Source organism: Lepidochelys kempii, chromosome 10 (genome assembly GCF_965140285.1).
Source record: "Lepidochelys kempii isolate rLepKem1 chromosome 10, rLepKem1.hap1, whole genome shotgun sequence".
NCBI classification, from domain to species: Eukaryota; Metazoa; Chordata; order Testudines; family Cheloniidae; genus Lepidochelys; species Lepidochelys kempii.
Window position 1 is genome coordinate 42,308,083 of NC_136389.1, and position 25,467 is coordinate 42,333,549.

The following is a 25,467-nucleotide window of genomic DNA, read 5'->3' on the forward strand; positions in this document are numbered from 1 at the left end:
TTGACTTAGAGCTGAACACATGAGATGTGCTGAGACAACAAAATTACACTTAATGACCCTCCGTGGGCAGACACTATTGTGGAACTTGGCATAATAAGAAAATTCTTCTGAAACTGCAGATTCGGAAGACAGCTTCTGATTCCTAATGGGATGAACTGCACAGGGTTACTTTGATAAGGGACAAGGTATGTTTTTCCTTAGAAGCTTGTCAGAATTCTGAACCTCCTCAGCCAGAAATTGTGAAATGGAAGTGCCATGCAAACACTGCATCCAGCGGGTCAGACTTCCAAGTCAGATATCTTCAATACTTGGTTGGTCAGTGGCAATTAGTCTGACAGAGAACCTATGAGAACTCCACTGAGACTGATAGCCCCTAATATGTTCACTTAATAATAAGGTCACTGGAAATGGGCTTGGCAACAATGCACATTCATCAATTCATATTCATTAAGACTACCAAGGATCTGGCTGACAGGACTGCTCAAGAGTCCCTTTGGGCTGAAAATTAGTAGTTGTTACTTCTCCATAAAACAGTAAAGAATACGTGGCTGAAGCAGAGAAAAAACAAACAGTGCACAGACTGTTAATGCTCTGGGATAGATGACGATGGCAACCCAAATGGGTCTAATGCTTATGTGTTCTGAGGCAAACACTTTGCATTGAGGAATTTTGAACAATTTTATTTCATTATTATGTATTATGTTTGGTCAATTACTTATGAATCCATGCTCCTGAGTCATCTGGTCACCAGCACAGAGCATTATGGGAGCAATTAATATAGTACTGCAAAAAGAAAAGGAGGACTTGTGGCACCTTAGAGACTAACAAATTTATTTGAGCATAAGCTTTCGTGAGCTATCTTCAATAGGGTCTTAACTCATGAACCTACAAGCACTGTATAAATGGCTCCCGAGATGCCCAGTGCACATGACTCAGGAATGTGGATTCATAAATAATACTTGCCTTTAGAGGCGTAACACAGAAACCATGTATCTTTTCATATCAATATCATATTTGTGGTTTGTAATAAGATTGCTCTGTAAAGGAGCATAAAAGAAGCTCCATTAACTGGCAAATGTAATAACCATTTCCTTTGAGGCTCATTTCTATCTTGCAATGTACAGTCAGCATTTTCAGGCCTTCAAGAAACTGTTAGTCCAAAGAAGTCTTGAAATCAACTGCCTTTGGTATGGTATATGCAGAAAAATCTGAGAAGCAGGGAATGCCATAATGGAATAGTTATACATTTTTACACAATCACCGCCATAAAAATAGTTTTTATCATCAACTTAGTATGACCCGAAAGGCTTGTCTTTTTCCATTTACATGAAGTAGGGTAAATATCTTTCAGTTTGACTCACCCCATTAATTTAGATTCCCATCACTACTGTTTGAAGAGAACCCAGTAGTAGCATACACAGTGTTACTGTGCTACTGGCCCCACAAAGGTGAGCTCACGTCCTTCACGCAAGCAGTTTATGCCAAGGCCAAATGAAGAATACAAAGTCTATATTCTTTAGCATCCAAACTCCAGCAGAGGAAATTAATCCTGCAAGTGTCTTCCTCCCCCTACCTTCACCCCAAAAAGGAGATTATTCTTCTATCTACTCACATATAACACTCCATATTATACAGAACTATTGTCAGAAAAATAGACCCCAAAATGTCCAGTTAGATCAAGTTTATAAAAACCTTTAAACTGATTACTAAACTGAGGGATATTATTGTAAATGGGAGTCCATTCATGTCAAATTCAATTGGACCCAAATCTAAACTGCTTGCTCAGCAAATACCTCAGCCCTCAAATTGCAATTAACACTAAACGGAGCACTGAATCTGTGTTCATTAAATTGTACCAACTGTGTTGATGTTGTTCAGCTTCCAGTACCTTGTATTTCGTGTTTGCAGGAATGTTGGTTTTCCAGCGGACCGTGTAGTAGCGAGCATCTGTGATCTTCTGATTCTTTGGCAGAGAATTGTCTGCCCAAGTGATCCTTATGGTGTCATGGCTCAGAATGGAAGCCTGAACTCCCACCGGTGGCATCATGGGGGAGGGATCTGGCACTGGAGTGTATGGAGCATTAATAACAAATAAATCAACTTCGGAAGTGTCTAGAGGATTGATGGGTAAAAAGTAGTGTATTATAATTAAAAAGGGAGAATGTGGCATTTTAATGTAAACAAAAACAAAAAAGGAAATGCAGGGTTATACAATGGAATGAAAGATGAGGAATGGAGAAAAAGAGAGAAAAGCCAGAGTTAGTAGGGAACATAAGACTAGCAAAGTAATTATTCCATCCCGATTGCTTTTAATGCAAAGGTTATGAATAAAAATATCCTATACACTTCATCACGTAAGCATACTAACATCTATGAACCTCAATCACCGTATAAAGTACTTTCAGGATAAGATACTAGTTCAAACCTTTGGCTTTATTTGCCTCAAAAACATCCACTTATTTCTTCTCCAGAAAGCAATGATATGAGAAGAACAAGATGGACTTCTTAGGGATAAGTAATTAGTGTTTCATTCAAGATTACTGGAGAACTATCATCTTTCAGAGCATTTTGGGAAAAAAATCTATATGTTATATGAAATAGTGATTCAGGGAATTCAAACACCAAGGTACTCTAGAAAACCTAGCAGAATTCTTGGTCTTCAAAAGAAAGATTAAACTCACAACAATGTTCACATCTGATGGATCATCTCTTAAAACAAGGCCAAAATGCTACACAATGTTAGCAATGCCAAGAAGCAGAACGAGACACAGGGCAACAGCAACTCAGAGGCTAATGGATTACTCTGCTTAAAGCCCAAGATAATATCAGGTTTATTATCAGTTTATTACAAGATGAAAAACATTATCCTAATGCCTCATTTAATTTAGTTACTGCAAAACAAGACCTAAACACATCATACAGAGAATGCATGCATTATAATCAGTGTCTCAGCTTCACAGATAAATGCTATACTTTTTCTGAGACATCCATAAAAGGAAAAAATTAGAGCCAGATTTTTCAAATTGTGCATGTATCATCTGCGCTATACAGTTATAGCCACATACTGAAATCAGAACATTTGTAAGTTTTTGCAGGGTAAACTCTAGAATTTAAAACCAAAACCAAACATACAGTTTTGGGTAGTTTAATAGTTGGCTTAACAATTGAAGTTAACCACAAAGGCAATAATGTGAACCAGTTTAGGACACAGAGAATATCTGATATCATAAGAGAATAAAACTCTATTGCATTATGCATTTTCTCATGTCTTTGATTGCTTTCTGGGACTCAAGGCTATAATTTTCAGCTATGTGTAAACAATAAATTAAAAGAAGGCAAACATTGCCCTTTACCTGTATGAGGCCTGGTCACTGCACTCTCATAGAGTGGGATTCCTTCACCAACATTGTTAAATGCTTTCAGAGTTATGACATAGTGGGAACTTGGATCTGATGGAAGAAAAATTCACATGTAGTTTTAGTGCAATTTCTCATTGCAAATTGTTACTTCTATTTCCTGCCTCTAGTTTCTCTATACTTCACTCACTGCTTTACTTGTTAACAGAGAAATGCATCCAATAAGCAGCAAAACTAGAACTGTGAGTTTTCTCTAAGACTTTGTCTTCCAGCATGCTTTGTGTATCGGACCGTACAAGAATTCTTCGCATACTACAGGATGTCTGTATTCATACCAAATCTTTAACTGGAGCAAAACTGAGATAACACTGAGGTACTAGGGCTGTGGGGAGGCAGCTGGGGCTAGAAAGGCAGCATGTCCAAACCCCTTTGCTGATGATGAGTGGCCACTTTAGACTGCAGTTTGTCCCTGAGGGAAGGGGCCAGATGAGGACTGGCAGTGGGTAACAGAGGCGAGGTGGGCTTAGGGGATTGGGGTTCCCCAGGGAGGGGAGACTCAGAGTGTGGGGGCATTGCTGTGGGGCAGAACCCCAAGGTAAGGGGCACCGGGGTCCAGGAGGGATGCGGGGTCTGAAGTGCTATAAGTGGTGGAGATCAGAAGGAAGCAGGCACCAGCAGGAGGCACTCTGAGGCTGGAACTGAGCTAATTCTCAGATGACCAGCAGGAGGCACCGTGGTGGTGACTGCTGGCCATGCTACACTTCATAATGGAAGAATCTTTGAAAAACACAGTTCCTTATTTTTATTTTAAGCTGTGACTTGGAAAATACCGATACAAATCAGAATTAAAATTTAGAAAACAATGTTAGTGAATTTTCCTCACCCAAGTTCTCAATGGTGTAATAGCGTTGTTTGTAGTCCACTTTGATAGTCTGTGCATGAGGACTGCCAATGCCATACCCTATAGCATATCCTCTTACCACAATGTTCTGGTTTTCAGGAGGAGTCCAGCTCACTACAATACTTGTAACAAGTGGACGAACATGTAGGGAGCTTGGAACTTCAGGAACACGAGTTTCTGTTACAAAAAAGAAAAATGCAAACCAAGTATTCTTACAAGTATTCTTAACCCCTTGTGCTGCCACAGAGCAACGCTAATATTTTTAGGAAACCCCACTTACATTTTTTCTCTGTTAGTGCTCAAAAACAAGGGCTGCAAAGAGTGACAAAATTCCAGTTATTCATCTGTGCATTGCAGCAGAAAGTAAAAAGATAAATGAAAACTGAAAATCCAAATATGGTAATTTTAACTACCAAAAAGGCAGGTCTTGTTATAACAGAAAAAAAGAAAGAAAAAACAACCCCTCTATATAGTAAACTAAAATTAACCGACTTTTATATTCCAATATATACAGAAATTCATACTTCTAGTACTTTTCTTAAAGGAGAACTTTTACACTGGAGCAAAATATTACCGACAGAGACAAATCCATTTAACTTTCTGGCTTTTGTTTATTTTCCTTGCCACTTTGCAGTTTTCCAAAATTTGCTTAAAATAAAGGATTTACCCCACTCCATCCTCACTAACCATTTTCTTCTTATGTATGTAACTGCAGCACAGTCACATTGCTGACTTTTTGGCATCAAAGTATTTCCATGACAACAGACTGATGACATAGCAAAAAGATTATAACTTTACTGTAGAATTAAGGAGACAATTTTATAGCTTTAACAACTGCCTGTAAGAAGTTATTAAATTTGCTACATAAATCACTTGTGATTTGTCCAGTGGACTCTAGGTTAGTAGTCCCTCTTTAAATCTATAAGCCCCCTTTATTTACCAAAGCAAGTACACAGACATATTGTGACTATGTGGCTGATGTTTAATACTCTTATAAATCTGCAGCACCTCACTGGTTTAGTTATGAGCCCACTGCATGCAGTCTTACTGCTGAGACATCATCAGAAATGAGCACCTGTGGAATCCACATTAAGGGTCTGAACAGAGCAAACACCCAATCAGGATCCAATCAAATCGATCAAAACTGTGTAGCTGAGTTCAGATGGATTTCCACAGCACTATCAGAAGAATAGCATCAAAGTAATTTTAATGAAGGGCTTTTACCACCATTGTTAATTGAAATATAAGCAACTAAACAAACTTAATATATATGTCTGCACCTTTAACTAAATTGCTTGAAAGTAAAGGAAAAATAGCTGCTTTTTATTTGCATTACTTTCTCCATCCAGTGGAACCTGCAGTGGCAGATGTTAAATATTCCAAATAAAAGATAAGATGGATTAATATTAGGTTCACACAAACAAAAAATCAATTCTGCTAGTTCTGCTGTCTCCTGCCTGCAGGGTTTCTCGCTTAATGAACTGTGCTTTATTTATTGAAAATATGCAACCAACTTCACTGATCAGGATGTCAGCTCATAACATGCTTATTGGCCTGGCTAACCTAGAGGGCTTATGGTCTCCATCTAATATTACTGGTCAATTAAAATTCACAATTATTAAATGCAAAAAGCTACATTAATACAGTGCTAAAAATGAGAGATTAAATTGTACAAACTCAGTCCATTCTAAACCTCTCACAACAGTGTACAGGGGCCATTACATCAACTGGAGATCAGACGGGTGCAGAGGTGCCACAGCCACCCCACTCCATTATGGTGGCACTACACTGTCATAATATTGTCTTATACAAGAGAATCTTTCACAAGCCAAGGTGAGCAGAGTATACGGCTGCTTTAAACAAAAAAGGAGGAATAAAAAGGAAGGTGATAAAGAGAAAAAAGAGAAATGCAAAAAAAGATTAACCGATTATTAAAACTGATCCAAGGACTCTATTCATAACCACTTTCTAAACTGAAATTTCTGTCTGTGGCTACCTCTTGTTTGAGCTAGGAAAGGCAGTGTTTTCTCCAGCTCCCTAAGGTTGCCTGCTAGTTTGTGACTCTTTACCTTAGCCATTAGTCTCCAATGTGGAACCTGCTACATACTTTTTGAAAATCTAAAATATAGTGCACCTACGGAATTCCCCTTACCTATCATGGCAGCTATATATCGTCAAATAACGTCAGCAGATTAGTTAAGTACAGCCTCACATTCATTGATGAGGTCACACTGGTTATCCTTACTCACCTCTGTTTTTCAAGATATTCTCTTACACTGTCACTGAATGCAGTGTCTAAGAGTTCTTGTATGAAATGATGAAGTGACACTTTTAAAAAAAACAAACACAGTTTGCTTCTTACCAAACTCAACTGCAGTTGGTCAGATTCTGGATAGCCCCAACTAAACCATCTTTCCTCATTCAAATCCCTCCTAGACATGCAGGATAGGATTTTTAAAACCATCTAGAGGATTTAATTTCAAATAGAAGATGATATGGGTCTAAATTCCCTAGACTACTTTGAAAATCAACCTCGGTTCTTCCGTAAGACCCCAAATAGTTATCATTTTCAGTCAAATGCCCTCTTACCCTCTCTCTACTATAAAGAAGAAAGGGGTGAGAGAGAAAGAAGTTTAGAAGAAGAAACAGCCTGTCACCAGGGTGTGAATCTAAGTACATAAGTACCTAAGTACGTAACATAATCCTATTATTGTTACCTTCGTCCACATTTTTCCCTTGTCTACTAAGTCTTTGTGCTTCCCATTCATTTCACCACAATTATAGTTAGGCCTCAACCTGCAATGTACAACTTGTGGGCAGACTGCTGAACACACACAGCCCCACTGCAGTCAACAAGACACCCCCTAAGCCAGGAGTGGCCAACCTGAGCCTGAGAAGGAGCCAAAATTTACCAATATACATTGCCAAAGAGCCACAGTAATATGTCAGCAGCCCCCCATCAGCTCCCCCTCCCTCCCGATCAGTTGTTTCGTGGCATGCAAGAGGCTCTGGGGGGGAGGCACAGGGGAGGGGGTGAGAAGGGGTGGAGTGGGGGCAGGGCCTGGGGCAGAGCCAGGGGTTGAGCAGTGAGCACCCCTCAGCACACTGGAAAGTTGGCGCCTGTAGCTCCAGCCCCGGAGTTGGTGCCAATACAAGGAGCTGCATATTAACTTCTGAAGAGCTGCATGTAGTTGGCCACCCCTGCCCTAAGCAGAGCAGTCTGCCAAAGCGCTGGACCTTTGAAGATTGGGGCATTAGACTGGAATTCTTTGGGGCATGCACTGTGTCTTATTTGCTTCATAAAACACTAGCCTGCTGTATAAATGATGAGTATATGATCACACTTTTGCTTGCCTCAAGGAACAACTTTTTTCCCACTTTTGCAGGGTGAAAACATGTGGAGGATTAAAGTCATGTACCCAATTACATTATTTCTTTTCAATAGACATTGAATAATTCATAATTGACATTGGCACCCTGTAATTAGGTATTATTTAGTGGGGAAGGCAGCACAATACATAGAACTGAAAGTAAAGGAGCAGTATTTACATCTTCAGTTTTCAGGCCAATTTCTTGACAGGAATTTTATTACATTAGTGACTACTACTAAAATTATATATAAATAAAATACATGTGTCCTGTTGTGCAATTAGAATATAGTAAACACAATGGAGCAAAATTATGTTTGCTTTGGAAAAAGGTCTGCCAAATTTTGTAGTTACCCTGGTCCATGAATTTTGAGGTCTTTAAAGTCAGAAACATGCTTATGCTCCTTACCATCTAGATCACTCTCAAAAGTTTCTGCTGATATCCAATCAGTAGCTGGTCCTGTACCATTGCTTGTTAAGGCAGCCACACGGAAACTATATTCTGTACCTCGCTCAAGACCTAATATAAAAATAATATACAAGTTACTAAAATAGGAGCTCTAACGGTGATCAAAGAATCACAATTTCTAATTAAAACATCAAGAATCTCACCATCAGACTTTGACAGTAAAAGCTTGTTAATGCAAAACTAAATGAGTGGATGAACACACTGTAGCTGCTGTTGTGACATCGCATGGGTCAAGCCTGAAACGTAGCCAGTGAGTTAAGTGCACTATGTTTTGACCTTTCACCCCTGAGACTGCTGTTGAGCAAAACCTGAGGTCAGGAATGGAAATCAGCACTACTTGCAGTGAGACTCCAGTAAGTGAAATTGACACAAATTATTGTGTAGCAGCCAGACTGTGACAGCAGACACCCAGGACTATGGCGCTCTGGAGACCTTCCCTGTAGGTCACTGGCAGAACAGCATGAACGTCGTGTGTAACATATATAGCCAGCTGATAAATGAAAGACTTTGCTTTTCATGCTAGTAGCCCTTTGTCTGCACAACAGAAACCTCCACATTTCTATAACTAACCTTCTGCATTCAGTGCCAACTATTGAGTGATCAAAGTATGTAGGAAGTGAATTATTCTTCTTAGATAGGTTTCAGAGTAACAGCCGTGTTAGTCTGTATTCGCAAAAAGAAAAGGAGTACTTGTGGCACCTTAGAGACTAACCAATTTATTAGAGCATAAGCTTTCGTGAGCTCTCGAAAGCTTATGGTCTAATAAATTGGTTAGTCTCTAAGGTGCCACAAGTACTCCTTTTCTTCTTAGATAAACATCTATAAGCTATAACCAAAGCAATGGTAAGATACACTGTAATAGTTAATATATACCTTTATCAAACATACATATGAATAAGAGCATCCACAGTTACCCCCCAAACCCACCACTGTGCCATTTAAGGTATTTTAAATAAGGAACATAAACCTTTATGGCATGGTTTGAAAAACACTTCCTCTGTGAGCAATTATTCCATACTTGTCCATTATGGGATTTCTTGCACCTGCCTCTGAAACATCTGGTACAGATCAGTGTCACAGACAAGATACTGAATTAGATGGACCACTGGTCTAATCCAGTGTGGCAATTCCTATGTAGTGGGAGCTAAGAATTCAAGATGGTATCCAAAGAGCCTTAAAAAACCCAGGATTCAAAGGATCATGTTACATCTTGGAGGAAACAATCCACGGAAAAAACAAAAAACAAGATTTAAAATCCCCCGAGCATAAAATCTTTGTGGTACAACTAAAGTTGTATTAGTTTCACAGATCAGCTAATTTTTAAATGAACACTAGAGTTAAAAACCAGTTCAACATCACCTTCATTATTCACATTTTCGTTTATTATAATAAATGTTTAGAATTTATTTCTTGTATTTTTGTATTTGCACTATTCAGAGCACTCAATTTCAGTTTTGTTTATAAACAATTTCTAATCAGCTCCACTTTACAGAATTCTGTTATATGAAAATAGTAAAGTCTGGATTGTGAATGCTATTTTTAAAGGAATACCATTCCTCTGAAAATTTTCCATTGACCTGTCAACTGATGTTAAGTTTACAGAATTCAGATTGTTCTGACAGAGCCCATTTACATGTACTAATGATATGGGTTGCATGCTAAATTTCCTTAATGACAAGGGTATGATGGGACTAAAACAAAACAAGTGTTTCCAAGTGTAGTTTGGTTTGGCTTTACGTGCCCTAAATAGAAGAGGTCCTGCTCCATTCTCGAGCCCCACAGCACCACTGAAACTCACTGTGCACGGAGCTGGCAGATCTGGGAACAAATCATGCAACTGCCCATTTTAAGTGTGTGTTCATCTAGTTAGGCTATTATTTTTAGAGCCCTGTGTGGATACAAAATTTGTATACACATCTGATCTGCAAACATGGTCTGCAGATATAAAGTGGATATCCACAGATTTGCAGGGCTCTAATTATTTTATCTTATAGCAAAAACAGTGGCTGGCTAGTTGTGACTTCAGAGTTTAAAAAATGAACAAAACATTTAGAATCACTTATGTGTTGAGTGTCCTGATTACTTTTGTTATATGATGTACATATACAATTCTATCAACAATAAAAAGAGTACATTAGCACTTTTCAACCAAGGATCTCAAAATCCTTTACCAAGGTTCCACTTTGCAGATAAGGAAACTGAGACACAGATGATTTAAGGGAGTTGTCCAGTACACACAGCAATCCAATGGCAGAATTAGGAACAGAACTCAGGTCATGACTTCAGTCCTGCCCTACCTGCTGTCCCATGCTGCCTCCAAACTTACCACAATTAGCTCATGTAAAGCACATTTTCAGGTCACCTATAAATGCTAGGAGTGTATGGAATCTTGTTCCCAAACCTGCCATTCCCAGGAACAAGCAGGACCTACTCAGCTCCTGATAACAGGAGCTTGGGGATAATTGTGACTTTTTTCAGTTTTAACTAAATGATGTAAAATAGCTTACCTTCAATTAGCTGAAAAAGTTGTGTCCCACCAATGCTCTCTGTTACCTCACTCTTACGAGATGCTTTACGGTAGCGAATTTTGTAGCCTGTGATTTGACCATTGTGTGTTCCTGCAGGAGGGGGCTGCCAATGTATCATGATGCTCTGTGAAAGGTAAAATGCATTATAAATCACTGCCTCCCATCAAGCCGATCGAACTGTTTTATTCGTAATGCTCCATGTATTACCCCCCAAAAATACAAATAGTAAAACAGAGGATATTCAGGAAAGAATTTTTAATTAATCTGCAAAAATACTCAAATTGTAAAATCTTTGTGCCTAAATAAAACCGAATGTGCACATGGTTCTCTATTTTAAAGTACCCAGGAGGCTATCCTGTAATAATGTTTATATACACATATGTATACACACAGATATATGAAATTATTATAAATCAGACACACAGGGCAGTAGTTAATCACTGGGAACACATTCTAGCTACTTCAGGGTTTTACATTTGATCTAAACTCTTCCGTTCTGTAGTACAGAGCCTCTGTTCTTAGCCCTGGTGCATTGCCATTTAGTTACGTGTACTCCTAACCCACAATGGAGCTTGTGCTGCTCCATACACAGGGTCATAATTCCTCTAGTTTCTTAGTACACACACAACTGAATAGAAGACAGCAGGCACCATCTCCCAGAGTAAGACCTGAGTTGTACCAAAACTGATAAAGTTATCCAAGTGGTTGGAAACTAAGGACATGTAGGTTGGAGGAATCAGGTGATGTACATGGAAAGAAAAAGCCTGCCCTGAACCTGAATACTTGGGGAGATAGTACAGAACTGATCTGGAATTAAGCCGATCAGGGTCTGTGATCTGGAGAGGGGTAGTCTTTCTGGGAGAGGGGGACATGTGTCAAAGTCTGCTTGAGGGATGGGAGGATTTGAAGGAACAGTCCAAGGGGGCTTGAAATTTTGGTCAACCTGGGCTCCATCTACTAGTCATCCACCCGTCAAAAATGGCAAATTAACAGCATCTTACCTTGGAATTCCGCACTTCCAGCGACAGATTCTGGGGTGCAGCACTGGGGACTAGAAATGTTTTAAAAAATTACTCCTCCAAAACTCTGTAAGTAATAGAATTCCTCCCTGATATCGGTCCATTGCATAAGAGTCAAATCCCAAGATCTCTGGTCTTAGACCATATTTTATATACTTATTAAATAGCTCTACCATGAATACTTTACGATAGACAGTAATTGTTCAGCCAAGTAGGTCTTACGGTATATAGATCTAGTGGACACAGGTTCTATATTTTTAACCTGAGTGCCTACTAGTAAGCACCTGAATAAAAGGGGCCTGATAGTCAAAGTTTCTGAGCATCTACATCTCACATTGACAACACCAGAAGAGATGGTTGCTCAGCATCTTTTAAAATCAGAACATTTACTTAGGTTCCTAATTTTGGGCACCCAAAATTTGAAATTTTGTCCGTATTGTTTATATCATGACATCCTCCCAAAGGAAAATTGGATACAAAGTAGCTCAGGTCTGTTTAGTGGTATAAAATGAGAAATTCTTTGTTAAACTGTTTAACTAAACAGTAGCAACTTGGTATCATGACATTTACAATTGGGCTGTGAAAAAATGAACCAATGGATATATTAGAGAGCCTTAGACCCTGTTATGTCCCGTCTGCACTGATTTAGTGGTGCAAAGCTCACATAAAGTTATCCCAAAGGGATAGCGGAGTCTTCTCCTGGCATAGAAACGAAGAGCCAGCATAATGTAAGGGGCTAGGGTGAGGCTGCAGCATAACAAGGCTATATAGGTTGGGATCAGAGCATTCTGAACTCTGGTGATACTTAGCTGGCAGAATAGTTCCTAGGGAACCATTCCAGATAGCATCAATTGAGAGCCCTCCTATGGCTACCGTAATTTACGCTGGGGACTAGCTAGACTCAGCATGGGGGTGGCAGAAGGGCAGGCTTCTCCCTGAATGTGAGCTCAGCACAAGTGAAGATTAAGCCCTGCTCTCTTTCACAAAGACGAAAACAGATTAAGAAGAAGAAAACAAAAACTGAACACTTTCTGCAAGTGGAGCCTGCTTGCAAATAGGGGTGCGGGAAACCTGAAAAAGGGAAGAAGTATCTGAAGGGCAATCAAGAATAAATACAAGCATATTTCAGAGCTAAGCATTACACGTAAAAGCCAGTGTTAATAGTGGCCACTACAATTTTTTTTAAATATAGCCAAATTTACGTACTTCCCTTTCCGATTGGCTTGCCTGAAATAATGTAACAATCGCCTGCTTTTAGCAATAAATACTACTGATTTAACAATATCCACATGGGAAGCAGATCAGAAATACAGGGTTTTTCCCCATCAGCTAGCAAACTTAGCAGGTGAATTATTAAAGGGAAAAAAGGAGAAGAAAAAGTGTAAAGATAATGTAAGAACAAACATGAAACATCAAAGAAATCATCAATTTATCATAGCGGTACTGTATGTGCCACTACAAAAAAGCATCTTTTAAATTTAAGACTAGGACTTAATCATTCCAATGCAAGTATTTATTCTGGGGTTGATGATTATTATACAAGATCTCCACCTATGAACACTTAAAATGAAAACTCATTTAATGTGAAAAATCTGCCTACACACAGTAAATTACAGAAACTCAAAAAAAAAATCTGGGGTTACTGGCTTCAGTATTATTCTGTGTTTTTGATCTAGATATGTTGTACAAGCGTTAGTCCATGATGTGAATATTAGAGAAATAATTGCTTGATTATTAGAAAAGCAGATGTTTTTGCAGGTACAGTAATCTCCTTCCACCCACTTCCAACAATCTCAAAGAGGTCCATTCAGCATGCACGAGCATATTCCGCAACCAGATCATGATACAGGGCAATGTCTTGCAAGAAACTTCTGCAGTTCTATTTGGTTAAAAATCCATTTAATCGGAAGAGATCACCAAATGATTTCCACAAGAAAACTGGAATAAAGCAACTCACCATCTGACAGAGTTTGCACAACAACATCTTGGGTAGAGACTCCAGGACCGTGTTTATTGTAGGCTACCACTCGGAAGCTGTACTCAGTATATTTCTTTAATCCATTAATGGTGTAGGAGTGACCTCCAACATCAACATCCTGTTCACAAAGATACATGCGACTCAATCCCTAAAGCAATGCTGACATGCTAACAGGACTGGCTCCCGGCAAGCGCTGCAACCTGGTGTGCTGGGTCACAGTGCTGCTCAGGTTTGGCCCCTGCCTCATCATGATGGAGGGGCAGCTGGGCAATACAAAGATTAGGGATCACATTAAAGCCACCAATGGCTAGGCAGCAGTTCTGCAGAAAAGGACCTAGGGGTGACAGTGGACGAGAAGCTGGATATGAGTCAGCAGTGTGCCCTTGTTGCCAAGAAGGCCAATGGCATTTTGGGATGTATAAGTAGGGGCATAGCGAGCAGATCGAGGGACGTGATCGTCCCCCTCTATTCGACATTGGTGAGGCCTCATCTGGAGTAATGTGTCCAGTTTTGGGCCCCACACTACAAGAAGGATGTGGATAAATTGGAAAGAGTCCAGCGAAGGGCAACAAAAATGATTAGGGGTCTGGAACACATGACTTCTGAGGAGAGGCTGAGGGAACTGGGATTGTTTAGTCTGCAGAAGAGAAGAATGAGGGGAGATTTGATAGCTGCTTTCAACTGCCTGAGAGGTGGTTCCAGAGAGGATGGTTCTAGACTATTCTCAGTGGTAGAAGAGGACAGGACAAGGAGTAATGGTCTCAAGTGGCAGTGGGGGAGGTTTAGGTTGGATATTAGGAAAAACTTTTTCACTAGGAGGGTGGTGAAACACTGGAATGCGTTACCTAGGGAGGTGGTAGAATCTCCTTCCTTAGAAGTTTTTAAGGTCAGGCTTGACAAAGCCCTGGCTGGGATGATTTAATTGGGGATTGGTCCTGCTTTTGAGCAGGGGGTTGGACTAGATGACCTCCTGAGGTCCCTTCCAACCCTGATATTCTATGATTCTATGAAACCTAACCAGTGCTGTGACCCTGCTCACTGGGCTGAAACACCTGGAGTGGCGAGCTGTGCTCAGCCCGGTGGGTGGGACAGGAACCACCATTGCAGGGTTAGTCACAGACACACACAAAAGTTAGCAGACAAATAAGAAATATTGAATATCTATGGCTTTCTTATCCACCCTGACAAGCCTGCAGCCCAACCCATAATCAGCTACAGGGGCAGCATTGTTGCTTTTTCCTTTAAAGTCACAATCTATTGAGTCAACAAAGCTTAGTCACAAAAGAGGATCCCACTCTCTTCCTCCAAAATACTAGCAGTCGAACTCAAGCAATAGAAAGATTAGGGATCACATTAAAGCCACCAATTAAATTAGCTGTTTCCATCTCTTGTAAAAGAGGAATGAATCTGTCTACAAACTTAGCAAGTCCACTTGACATAGTCTGAGTTAATATTGCTAAACTTAAGATCCTCACTGTGTTTCCAATACTTCTTAGCAAGCTCATTGACTTGGCTCTTAAGTATTCCCAGGACACATTCTCTTGTGATGGTGCATGAGCCTTTTGTTGCCCTCTGGAGATGACTGCATCCCTGATGTTTCCCACTGAAGTGGTGGCCCTTAGAGAAGGGCTCTGTGGGACAAACAGCCTGGAGATACATTTTCGTATTAATTCCCAACAAGAACTCAGTCAGTTCAGGAAGACACTCCCACGTGGGAGTGAATTAGATATATGAGATACATGTAAAGCTTTGTGGAGGGAATGGAGCCAGAGACTTCTGATACGTTATTGTTATTGTGGTTAAACCAGAACTGCTGAAATAAATCCAAAACCCAGATAGGCTTTTTGTATTTAAGTCTCCTTTAAAATTTCTGAGTACCCACTCAGAGCCAAACTTGCCCTTTCATAAATATTTCTTCATACGCATTCGCTAACTTGGGGCCTTGTCTATGTAAAGGCTGGTGCAGCTTACCTAAAATCAGTTTTAAAATGAGCAATTTGGTTAAAACAATGCAAACTCCAGTATGAAAAGACATATTGCTATGTAATTGGATTATGTTGATTCATCTTGCCTTGTGAAAAGCTAAACCAGCACAAGTCAGTTTTAAACTGATAAACTGTTGTAAACTCCTATGGATTTTCTTAACTAATTTGCTTTTAAACTAATTTTAGTTTAACTCGTGCAACTTTTTTGTGTAGATCAGACCTGAACAAGTCATGTATCAATTTGCTGTTAAATTAGATGAGCTAGAACATAGAATACTGTCTTAATTTTGTTATGTTCGTACTTCATGAATCCCACAATACTATAAAACTCTCAGTTCCTCTTTTCAGAGGGACATTCAGTTTCTATAGCTCCATAGTTTCACCCTTAATACGCTGGCATTATCCAAACTGCCAGTCAAATGATTGGCAGGATGTTTTGAGAAACTCAGAGGAAAAGCGTTATAACTAGAAAGTATTGTTATTGGGTATATGGCTGTATGACCAGAGTTAAACTGGCATTATATTCTGTCAAGAGAGATATAGGTATCATACCTGTTCATTATCTGTCCCCTTTTCCATGTAATACAGCTTGTAGTTCTGGATTTCACCATTGCCTGACAACGGTGTGTCCCATGTGACAGTGATTGAAGTGGGTGAATTAGCATATGCTCGAATGTTCGGTGCTGGACCAGGAAGTTGAACTGGAACATAAACATGAAACTAGTGTAAATTCATCAAACATAACTATTAACTTTGACATTGCTAAATATACTGAGGCAAACCCAAAGAGCAATCAACCCTGAAATACTCCTTAAAACAGGTATTCTGGGTAACTGAACAAACCCATTAATATTACTGTACATTTTGCAGGCACAAGTTGTGTCCGCAATGGGAGTCCACCCTTCTGAAAACTTATCCCTACATATTGTGCATAGACTTTTAGGCACATTCTACTAACAGTGAATCAAACTCCACTCTATTACACCAGTTTTATATGGATGTCACTTCCCTGACATCAAAGGAGCCACATAAGCATAAAACTGTTGTAAAGGAGAGATAATATGTTCCAGTAATTTTCCACCCTCTTCCACACTACCTCAGTTTCAGAATACCTGAACTCCATTTCACTAATTGGCAGACTGAGAGATATGGTATTGTCTCAAATGGTAGAAAACTTCATTTTTTAATCTCATTATTTGCAAACCCTGCAGACCACAGAGCAACTTCTGATTTCAAAAGGAGTTCTACTGCAAAGGTACATTATATGTTGGAGCTTTTTATATTGCACTTCAGAGATATATTCTGAATGTATCTGCTCTCCATTCATGCCAAAACAGAACTTGTTTTGAAGATCACAGAAATATCAGCCAGCTGGTGTAACAGATGGAGCAAAATCAAAGAACCTCTGACACTAATACTTTCTTCCTTCTCTTCCGCCAAAACAAACACAAAAATTATCCCATTCTTTGTGTCACTGTGTGAAAATTTCATAAAATTCTGAGGTAGAAATCTGAGGTAGAAAATTCTCAGAAAATTTCTGAGGTAAAAATCTGCAAAGGCACTTACATTTACAACAAATGCTTTAACATTTGTAAACCACTTCCATACACTTTAAAAGGGATGAAAAATACATGCTTAAGTAATTATAATATGTTGATCTAGCTGTCTTTGTGTAGTGCACATTCAAAGTATTTGCACTTTCTATGCTCAGCTGAGGCAATTGTGTGTGGAATACAGGAACAAGCGGTACAGAACAGAGATAAAACATTAACAGAACTAGAAGTAATCATAGTTATAGAAACTAAGGGTTGATGGGATCAAAAGGATCACAGAGTCATAAGAGATAAAAATTAATGGCCTGATTTGCAGAGCTGTTGGAATAACCCCATCTCCCACTGGGGACAATGGGAGCTGCAAGTGCTCAACACTTTTGAAAAAGAGGCAATAAAACTACATTTCAAACAGCATGACAAAAATAGGCAACATTCAGAGTACTGCCTGTTCTCTCATGGACTGTGTATAGTTACTGATGTTTTAATCCACCTAGCCATTATTGGTAGACACAGCTCACTAACTTCCAGATCCTCAAAAGCTTAACACAATTGGAAATATCAGAAGTACCCCAGAAAATTCTGGTTTGGACAGAAGCAAGTTGTCACTCTTATCACCTTCCAGAATAAAGGTTACTCTTCAGGGAGAAACTCTTGGCTTTCAGAACTGAAAAATGCTCTTTATTATCTTTATGATTGGCAATCATATCCCATTCTTAAAAAAATACAGATTTAGGTAGTGAAACAGACAAGACAGTCACCTATCTTTTTGTAACCGTTGTTCTTCGAGATGTGTTGCTTACATCCATTCCATTCTTGCTTTGTGTAAGCTCACATGTGCAGTCGTCGGAGATTTTTGACTTAGTGGTATCCGGAGGGCTGGCTGTGATACCCCCGAGTGCTGCGCTCATGCGTCGGTATACCAGGAGCCGCTGACCCTATGCCCTCTCAGTTCCTTCTTGCTGACAACTCCAAGAGGGCGGGTAATGGAATAGACATGAGCAACACATCTCGAAGAACAACAGTTACGGAAAGGTCGGTAACTGTTTTTTCTTCTTTGAGTGCTTGCTCATGTTGATTCCATTCTACATGACTCACAAGCAGTGTCCACGGAGGTGGGCTCGGAGTCCACAGTCTTGCAGCACTGCTCTGCCAAAGCCAGCGTCGGCTCAAACTTGCTGGGTAAGCGCATAATGAGATGCACACGTATGGACAGATGACCAGGTAGTGGCCCTACAGATCTCTTGGATTGGTACTTGTGCAACGAAGGCCACTGATGATGCTTGTGCCCAAGTCGAGTGTGCCATCACGATCGCTGGCAGAGGCACCTTCGCCAGCGCATAGCAGTGGCAGATGCTCACCTCGGGGTGGAGTGACTGCTCGTGGCGAGATGAGAAGGCTCTGCTGAGGCGATCCGATAATACATTCTTGGTCCTGGGAAGGTGTGCTGCCACAAAATGAATGGCATGCTGCACACAGAAGTCCCAGAGCCAGAGGGCTTCCTGGCAAAGTGCTGATGACCTTGCACTACCTTGCTTTCTGACATAAGCAACACAGTAGTGTTGTCTGTCGTGGTGTTGTCTATCAGAACTTGAACGACCTTGCCTTTTAAGTGGGACCGAAAAGCGTGACAGGCCAAGCGAACCACTCTGAGCTCCCTGACATTCATGTGGAGGGAGCAGTCGACCTGGTGTACTGTTTCCTGTTCTGATGAATCGTGAACAAGTCCACCTGGGGAGAGCCCCAGTTTCTCAGCCTCCTTGTTTTTTTGGGTGAAACTAGATTGCCCTTACTTGTCTCTTTCATTGGCTGCAGAAACAACCAACAACCCCAGGGGCGGGTGAGTGTACAAGTATTTGAACCCCTTGGCTGGGATGAAATACTTCTTCTCAGCCCTCTGGGAAGTGGGTGGCATTGAGTTCGGGGTATGCCAGAGGGCTTTTGAAATCTTTAGGACCCCTTCGTGCACTGGGAGAGTGACATGTGCAGCGGTGGATGCGGAGAGCACATTAAACAAAGCGTCTGATTGCTCCGCCATCTCTTCCACCATTAGGCCTAAGCTAGTGGCCACCCTTCAGAGCAGGGCTTGGTGTCCTTAAAGTCATCTGGTGGGCTAGTACCCACAGCCTGATCTGGAGAGAATGAGGATGACTCTTCCACTGCGGGCAAGCCCAGGGCATCAGCTCCTGTGGGGAAAGAGGGTCTTGGGGTGGGCACCTGCCCTTCCACCCCAGCATCCACTTGCACTTCACCCACTGAGTCTGGTGCTGTCGGTGCTGTCTGATACTTGTCCGACGCAGCGACTGAACGGTGGGTTCCAAAGAGGATGGATCTAGACTGTTCTCAGTGGTACCAGATGACAGAACAAGGAGTAATGGTCTCAAGTTGCAGTGGGGGAGGTTTAGGTTGGATGTTAGGAAAAACTTTTTCACTAGGAGGGTGGTGAAGCATTGGAATGGGTTACCTAGGGAGGTGGTGGAATCTCCTTCCTTCGAGGTTTTCAAGGTCAGACTTGACAAAGCCCTGGTATGATTTAGTTGGGGATTGGTCCTGCTTTGAGCAGAGGGTTGGACTAGATGACCTCCTGAGGTCCCTTCCAACCCTGATATTCTATTATTCTATGACTGACCATTGGTGCGACGGGGGCATTGGCATAACTGGCATACCCCAGGCATTCCAGTAAGGCCATTGCGCTGGCCTCTGGCCCTGCTGCCAGGACAGTCTAGGTCATGCCTGTTGGGAATGTGGACAGACGGCAGCCACGCTTGCAGAAGCCAGAGATGGAGCCAAGCATGGCTGGCCAAGTATGTACACGTGGCCATGTGGTCCAACAACTGCAAACAGGTGTGAGCCACGGTGAGCTAATAGTTCTTTACATGGGAGATCAGGTCCAACATGGCCTGAAAAAGATCAGGTGCAACATGGCTTCCAGAAGGAAGGCTCTAGCTCACGTGGAGTCGAGAACCTCCCCAATGAACTCTATTCACTGGACGGGTGTTAAGGTGGATTTTTTCTCATTTATTAACAGGCCCCTGTTGTGGCAGGTGGAATGCACCGGATCGAGGCTCCTTTGCACTTGCTCCTGACACCTGCCCTTGACGAGCCAGTCATTGAGATACTGGAAGACCTGGACACCTCAACATCTCAGGTAAGCAGCCACGGGCGCCATATATTTTATGAACACCCTCAGGGCTGATGAGAGGCCCAAGGGCAGTGCTGTGAAATGAAAATGGCGTCCACCCACTATGAAACAGAGGAAACGTCTGTGACCTTGGAATATGGAAATAAGCGTCCTTTAAGTGGAGGGCAGCATACCGGTCTCCTGGATCCCAGGTGGGAATGATGCCAGGGAGAAGGAGTTGCTCGTGAGAAGGGTCCCTGAAGGGAAAGAGGGGGGTGGTAGGGAGGGGCGGCTGAAAACTGCAGGGTATAAAACAGAGATTCTATGTCCAGCACCCAGCAGTCTGAGATGACCTGTGACCAGGTTGAATGATAGGGATGAAAATAGTTGAGGAAAGAACAAGGTGGATCCAGGGAATTGATTGAGGCATCGCTCTCAAGCGCACCTTCAAAATGAGTGCTTTTGGCCCTCGGGATGCTGCACTGGGGCAGGCAGCGCAGGTGAGTGGGAGGAGGAAGGGCAGAAGCGACTAAAGCTCATGTGTCTATCCCTTCTCCTTGCAGATGCCTTACGAGGCTGCCAAGGCCTTGGCAGAGGGGTCAGCCAGAACTGCTTCCATGCAGACTGCAGCATATGCATGGTCAGTGAGTGAAGGGTGGCCCAAGTGTCCTTTAATCCATGCAGCCTCACATCAGTCTGCACTGAAAAGAAACCGTTCCCATCGAATGGGAGGTTCCAGATAGAGGCCTGCATCTTTTGGGACAGGACGGCAGTCTGAAGCCAAGAGCTGCACCTCATAATCACCGTGGCTGCGACCACCCTACCTTTCTTGTCCGCCACGTCCCACACTATTTGGAGGGAGTGCTTAGCCACCGTGGTGCCCTCCTCCACCAGGTCACCAAATTCCTGGGCCACACCCTGTGGGAAGGACTCCTTGAACTCATGGAGGGAGTCCCCTAAGTTAAACTTGTATTGCCCAAGAGGTCCTGATGGTTCACTACCCGGAACTGAAGGCTGGCTGTTGAATACATTTTTCTCCCAAAGAGGTTCAGTCTTTTGGCCTCTTTATTTTTGGGAGTTGAACTAGTGTGCCCCTGCTTGTCCTTTTCCTTAGCCGCAGAGACAACCAGTGAGCCCAGAGGTGGGTAGGTATAAAGGTACTGAAAACCCTTTGGCCGGGATGAAGTACTTCTTTTCAGCCCTTTTGGAGGTGGGAGGGATGGACGAAAAGGTCTACCAGAGGGCCTTGGCAATTTTCAGGAACCTGTCATGCACTAGTAGTGCAATACATGCCAGGGTAGAGGCTGAGAGGACAAAGAAGAAAGTGTCCCCCTGATCGGCCATCTTCTCCATCTCTAGGCCCAAGTTCTCGGCCACTTGTTGAAGCAGGGCCTGATGTTCCTTAAAATTGTTTGACAGGCTGGCCCTCAAGGGTCCTGCAACCGCCTCGTCTGGGGATAAGGATGACGATGAGGCATCATCCCCAGTGGGGGATGGAGGTTTTGTGGTGGGCACTGTCTCCTCTACCCGGACCTCTGAGTGGGTCTCATGCCTGAGCCCGGTGCCGCCAGCTGTTGCTCCAAGGTGGCAACAGATGTGTGGTGCGAAGGGGGCATCGTCATCACTGGCATGTCCCATGCGCTCAAATAAGGCCACTGTGCTGGCCACTGGCTATGTTGCCAAGGCGGTGACGTAGACATAGATGCAGACTCAGGTGCCCAATCGCACTGGTGGAGTTTTGGCAAGGGGCTGAACTGCTCTTCCGTGCTGGAGGAATCATCCTCTGGTGACCATGGCGGGGCTGTCGACACCTGTGCCTGCTGTAGTTTGAACCCACTGCCTCTTGTCCTGCTCTCCACGGAAAAACAGAATAACTTTTCTTCATCTTTTTTGTTGCAGCCTTTCACATATCTGAAGACCATTACCATATCCCCCCTTAATCTCCTCTTTTCCAAATTAAACATATCCGGTTCCGTCAACCTTTGCTCATATGACTTGCATTCCATCCCTTTGACCATCTTTGTCACTCACCTCTAGATCCTTTCCAGTTTCTCTACATCCTTTCTATACATTGGTGACCAAAACTGGATACCCCACTCCAACTGAGGCTTAACAAGCACTGAGCAGAGCAGTACTATCACCCATGACTTGCATGCTATGCCTCTGTTAATGCAAACTAAAATTACATTTGCTTTTTTCGCAAGAGCATTGCATTGCTGACTCATGTTGAGGTTGTGATCCACCACAACTCCCAGATCCTTCTCAGCAGTGCTGCTGCTACGCCAGTTTTCCTTGAGGAGGTGTTGCGCTGTACCGTCAAGAATGAATACACTTGCTCTGAGGTCCAATGGGAAGTGAGCAAAAGACTTACTGAGAGTCTCTGGGTGAGGATAACAAGGGAAAAGAACAGTAACGATGTTATGGTGGGGGGGGGGGTCTATTATAGACCCCCAAATCAGGAAGAGGAAGTAGATGAGTCATCCTACAAGCAGGTAACAAGATTAGCTAACACACATGAGCTGGGGGATTTTAACTTTTCCTGATATCTGTTGGAAGACTATTAGAGCAAAACATAATAATGCAAATCCTGCAAATTATTAGCATGTGTAAGGAACAACTTTCCAATTCAGAAATTTGAGGAAACAACCAAGGGGTCACCTATTTTGGATCTGGTTTTGACCAACGGTGATGAATTAGTTGCAAACGTGAAGGTGGCTGGGAACTTGGGAGGATGTGATCATGATCTGATAGAATTCAAGATCCTATGGAAAGGAGGACATGAGAACAGCAGAACAAGGACACTGGATTTCAGAAAGGCAGACTTCAACTGACTCAGAAAAATTGTAAGCAAGGTGCCATGAAAAGATCAATTAGGAAGAAAAGAAGTCAAAAGGGGCTGATAGTTCTTTAAAGATGTAATACTATAGACTCAATATCAAGCTATTCTGACACAGAGGAAAGATAAGAAGAACCATGGGAGGCCAATGTGGCTGCACAAGGAGCTTTTTTAAGCTATCTAAAAACCAAAAGGGATACATACAGGAAATAGACGGAAGATCATGTCACCGAAGAATACATGGGAATATTAAGACCATGAAGGGACAAAATCAGGAAAGCCAAGGCAAAGAATGAGCTACAGCTGGCAAGAAATGTTAGAGACAGCAGGAAGAGGTTCTTCAAATATGTCAGACAAAAAAGGAAGATCAAGCACACTGTTGGTTCACTGCTCAATGGAGAAGGTGAGCTGAGAACAGAAGATGACAGGAAGGCAGAGCTGCTAAAGCCTACTTTGCCCCAGTTTTCTCACAAAAATATAATGTGACCAGATGGCTAGCGAAGTTACCATTGACAATAAAGGGAAGGGATATAGATTGGGACAAGAAAAGAACATGTCAGAGATCCACCGACAAATTTGCCTATTTAGAAACTGGGGGATTAATTCCCTGAAAGAAAACTATCGCCTTCCTCTCATGGATAAAAGTGACCCAGCCAAAATTTTAATTAGATCTGCTTACAAAAGTGGAGAGAACTAAATCTGGTTCACTCTGACTGTTTGAATTATTTGGTTATGAATCATTTCATTGAATTAGCACCAACAGCTAAGTCCATCCCATGTCTATCCCTAAAAGGACTTCTCTTATTCTAAGGGAGATTTTCAGCAGACAACTAAATATTTCAAACAAACAATTAAAAATGTATATTAATGCTTCTCAGTTCCTTTGATTCCAATCCATTTGTCTTCTTTACATCTATGTTACTAGAACATTATGATTGCATGGTTAAATACTCAAAAATCAGTAAAAAAAAAAATAAATAAATCAAGGACTAACATTATTACACAACTCTGCCTGCTTGTGCATACACATTACGATACAGTTACACCATCACAGACTATTTTTCAAATACTTTATTTTTTCCACAACCTTAGATGCACATTGTGACTCTAAGAGCATTCCAATGCCAGAGGGCAGGGGGTTCCTTGTATCTAGCAATGTCTCAGTGTGCCCCAAATCATTCTTGTCATAATCTGTATTTAAAAGATGTCATGTAAGGTATGATATGCAAACTGGTAATGCACTAATCATTAATAGTATTGAGTTGTGTATGCATGGGTGATGTATGAAAAATTATAAATATGTGATGGAAATGCATTCTAGAAATGTGTTGGCAGGTAGGGCTTAAGTTACCCACTCTGTACAAAGGAATGTGTCTCTAATGTAAATTAAGCAGAGAGACAATGGAAGTACATTTAAATAAAAGGTTAACAAAGCCATCGAACTAGCAAGTTGGGAGATAGCCATATAACTATCGTGACAGGGGAAGAAGACTGCAAAAATTAACATGCCGTCAGCAAGCTGAGCCCCCAGAAGGGTTTCCTGACTGAAAACACAGATAAACTTTGAGGACATAAGCAAAGAGCCATTCTGACTTCTTTCACCTGAATAGACAAAGAAACTAGGTGCTTTGAGCTCTGTGGTGGATCTTGGCTAAGAACTGGCCAGCCATGCTGGAAGAACTGTGGTGAGAAAACTACTCTGAACAAAAGGTTCTAGTTTCTTAAGTTAGGGTTTATTCTTCAAAGCGTTTTTTTTTTTTTGTTTAACCATTTCTTTCCCAATTCCCTCTACTTGGTATTACTTAAATATCTGCTCTTTGTTAATAAACTTAATTTTGGCTTATTACACAATCATCTCAGTGCAGTGTTTCAAACTGAAGAGTAAAATCCTCAGCCAAACTACCAGGCTAGTGCTATGTAGTCTCTTTAAATGGACCAGTGAAATTGATAAAGGTTTGTGAGTGCTGCAGTGAGATAGACTGAGCACTGAAGAGGAGATGGTCTGGGGAAGACTTGAGGGGCTGTTGTCATCACCCTGCAAGGAGTAACCAGGATGGTGGAAGCGAGGGTGAGGCCATAGTCCTGTAAGGAGGCTGCTGGTGTCAGGACGCTGAGCCACAGCTGCACAGCTCAGAAGCACCCAGGACTACAGGGCAAGCAATGACACAACCCCTTACTGGTCTGAGTGACTACTCAAAGCGTCACACATATATGGGTATCTTGTACTACTGTATACTACTCTGTATATGAAAGAATCCATGAAAGTAAGTAATATGAAAAGTAAACTACACTTCCACAGTATACCAGATTAAGTATACAATACCTTAAAAGTGAACATGTACATGTATATACAGGC

At 41.7% G+C, this 25,467-nt stretch overlaps 1 protein-coding gene across 12 annotated transcripts in view; it reads right to left on the reverse strand.

The window, feature by feature from the left end:
* Positions 1-25,467, reverse strand: part of NEO1 (neogenin 1) — a 507,651-nt gene that overhangs the window by 62,458 nt on the left and 419,726 nt on the right. For 9 of the 12 annotated variants that reach the window (XM_073363101.2, XM_073363105.2, XM_073363098.2 and 6 more), the window contains exons 10-17: positions 16,157-16,305; positions 13,599-13,737; positions 11,624-11,673; positions 10,602-10,746; positions 8,035-8,145; positions 4,240-4,434; positions 3,354-3,449; positions 1,889-2,112 (exon numbers count right to left, since the gene is read on the reverse strand). In XM_073363101.2, the coding sequence (XP_073219202.1) occupies positions 1,889-2,112; positions 3,354-3,449; positions 4,240-4,434; positions 8,035-8,145; positions 10,602-10,746; positions 11,624-11,673; positions 13,599-13,737; positions 16,157-16,305 (1,109 nt within the window). The remainder of the gene's footprint in view (positions 1-1,888; positions 2,113-3,353; positions 3,450-4,239; positions 4,435-8,034; positions 8,146-10,601; positions 10,747-11,623; positions 11,674-13,598; positions 13,738-16,156; positions 16,306-25,467) is intronic. The other 3 variants (XM_073363103.2, XM_073363099.2, XM_073363097.2) reach the window with 1 other exon arrangement.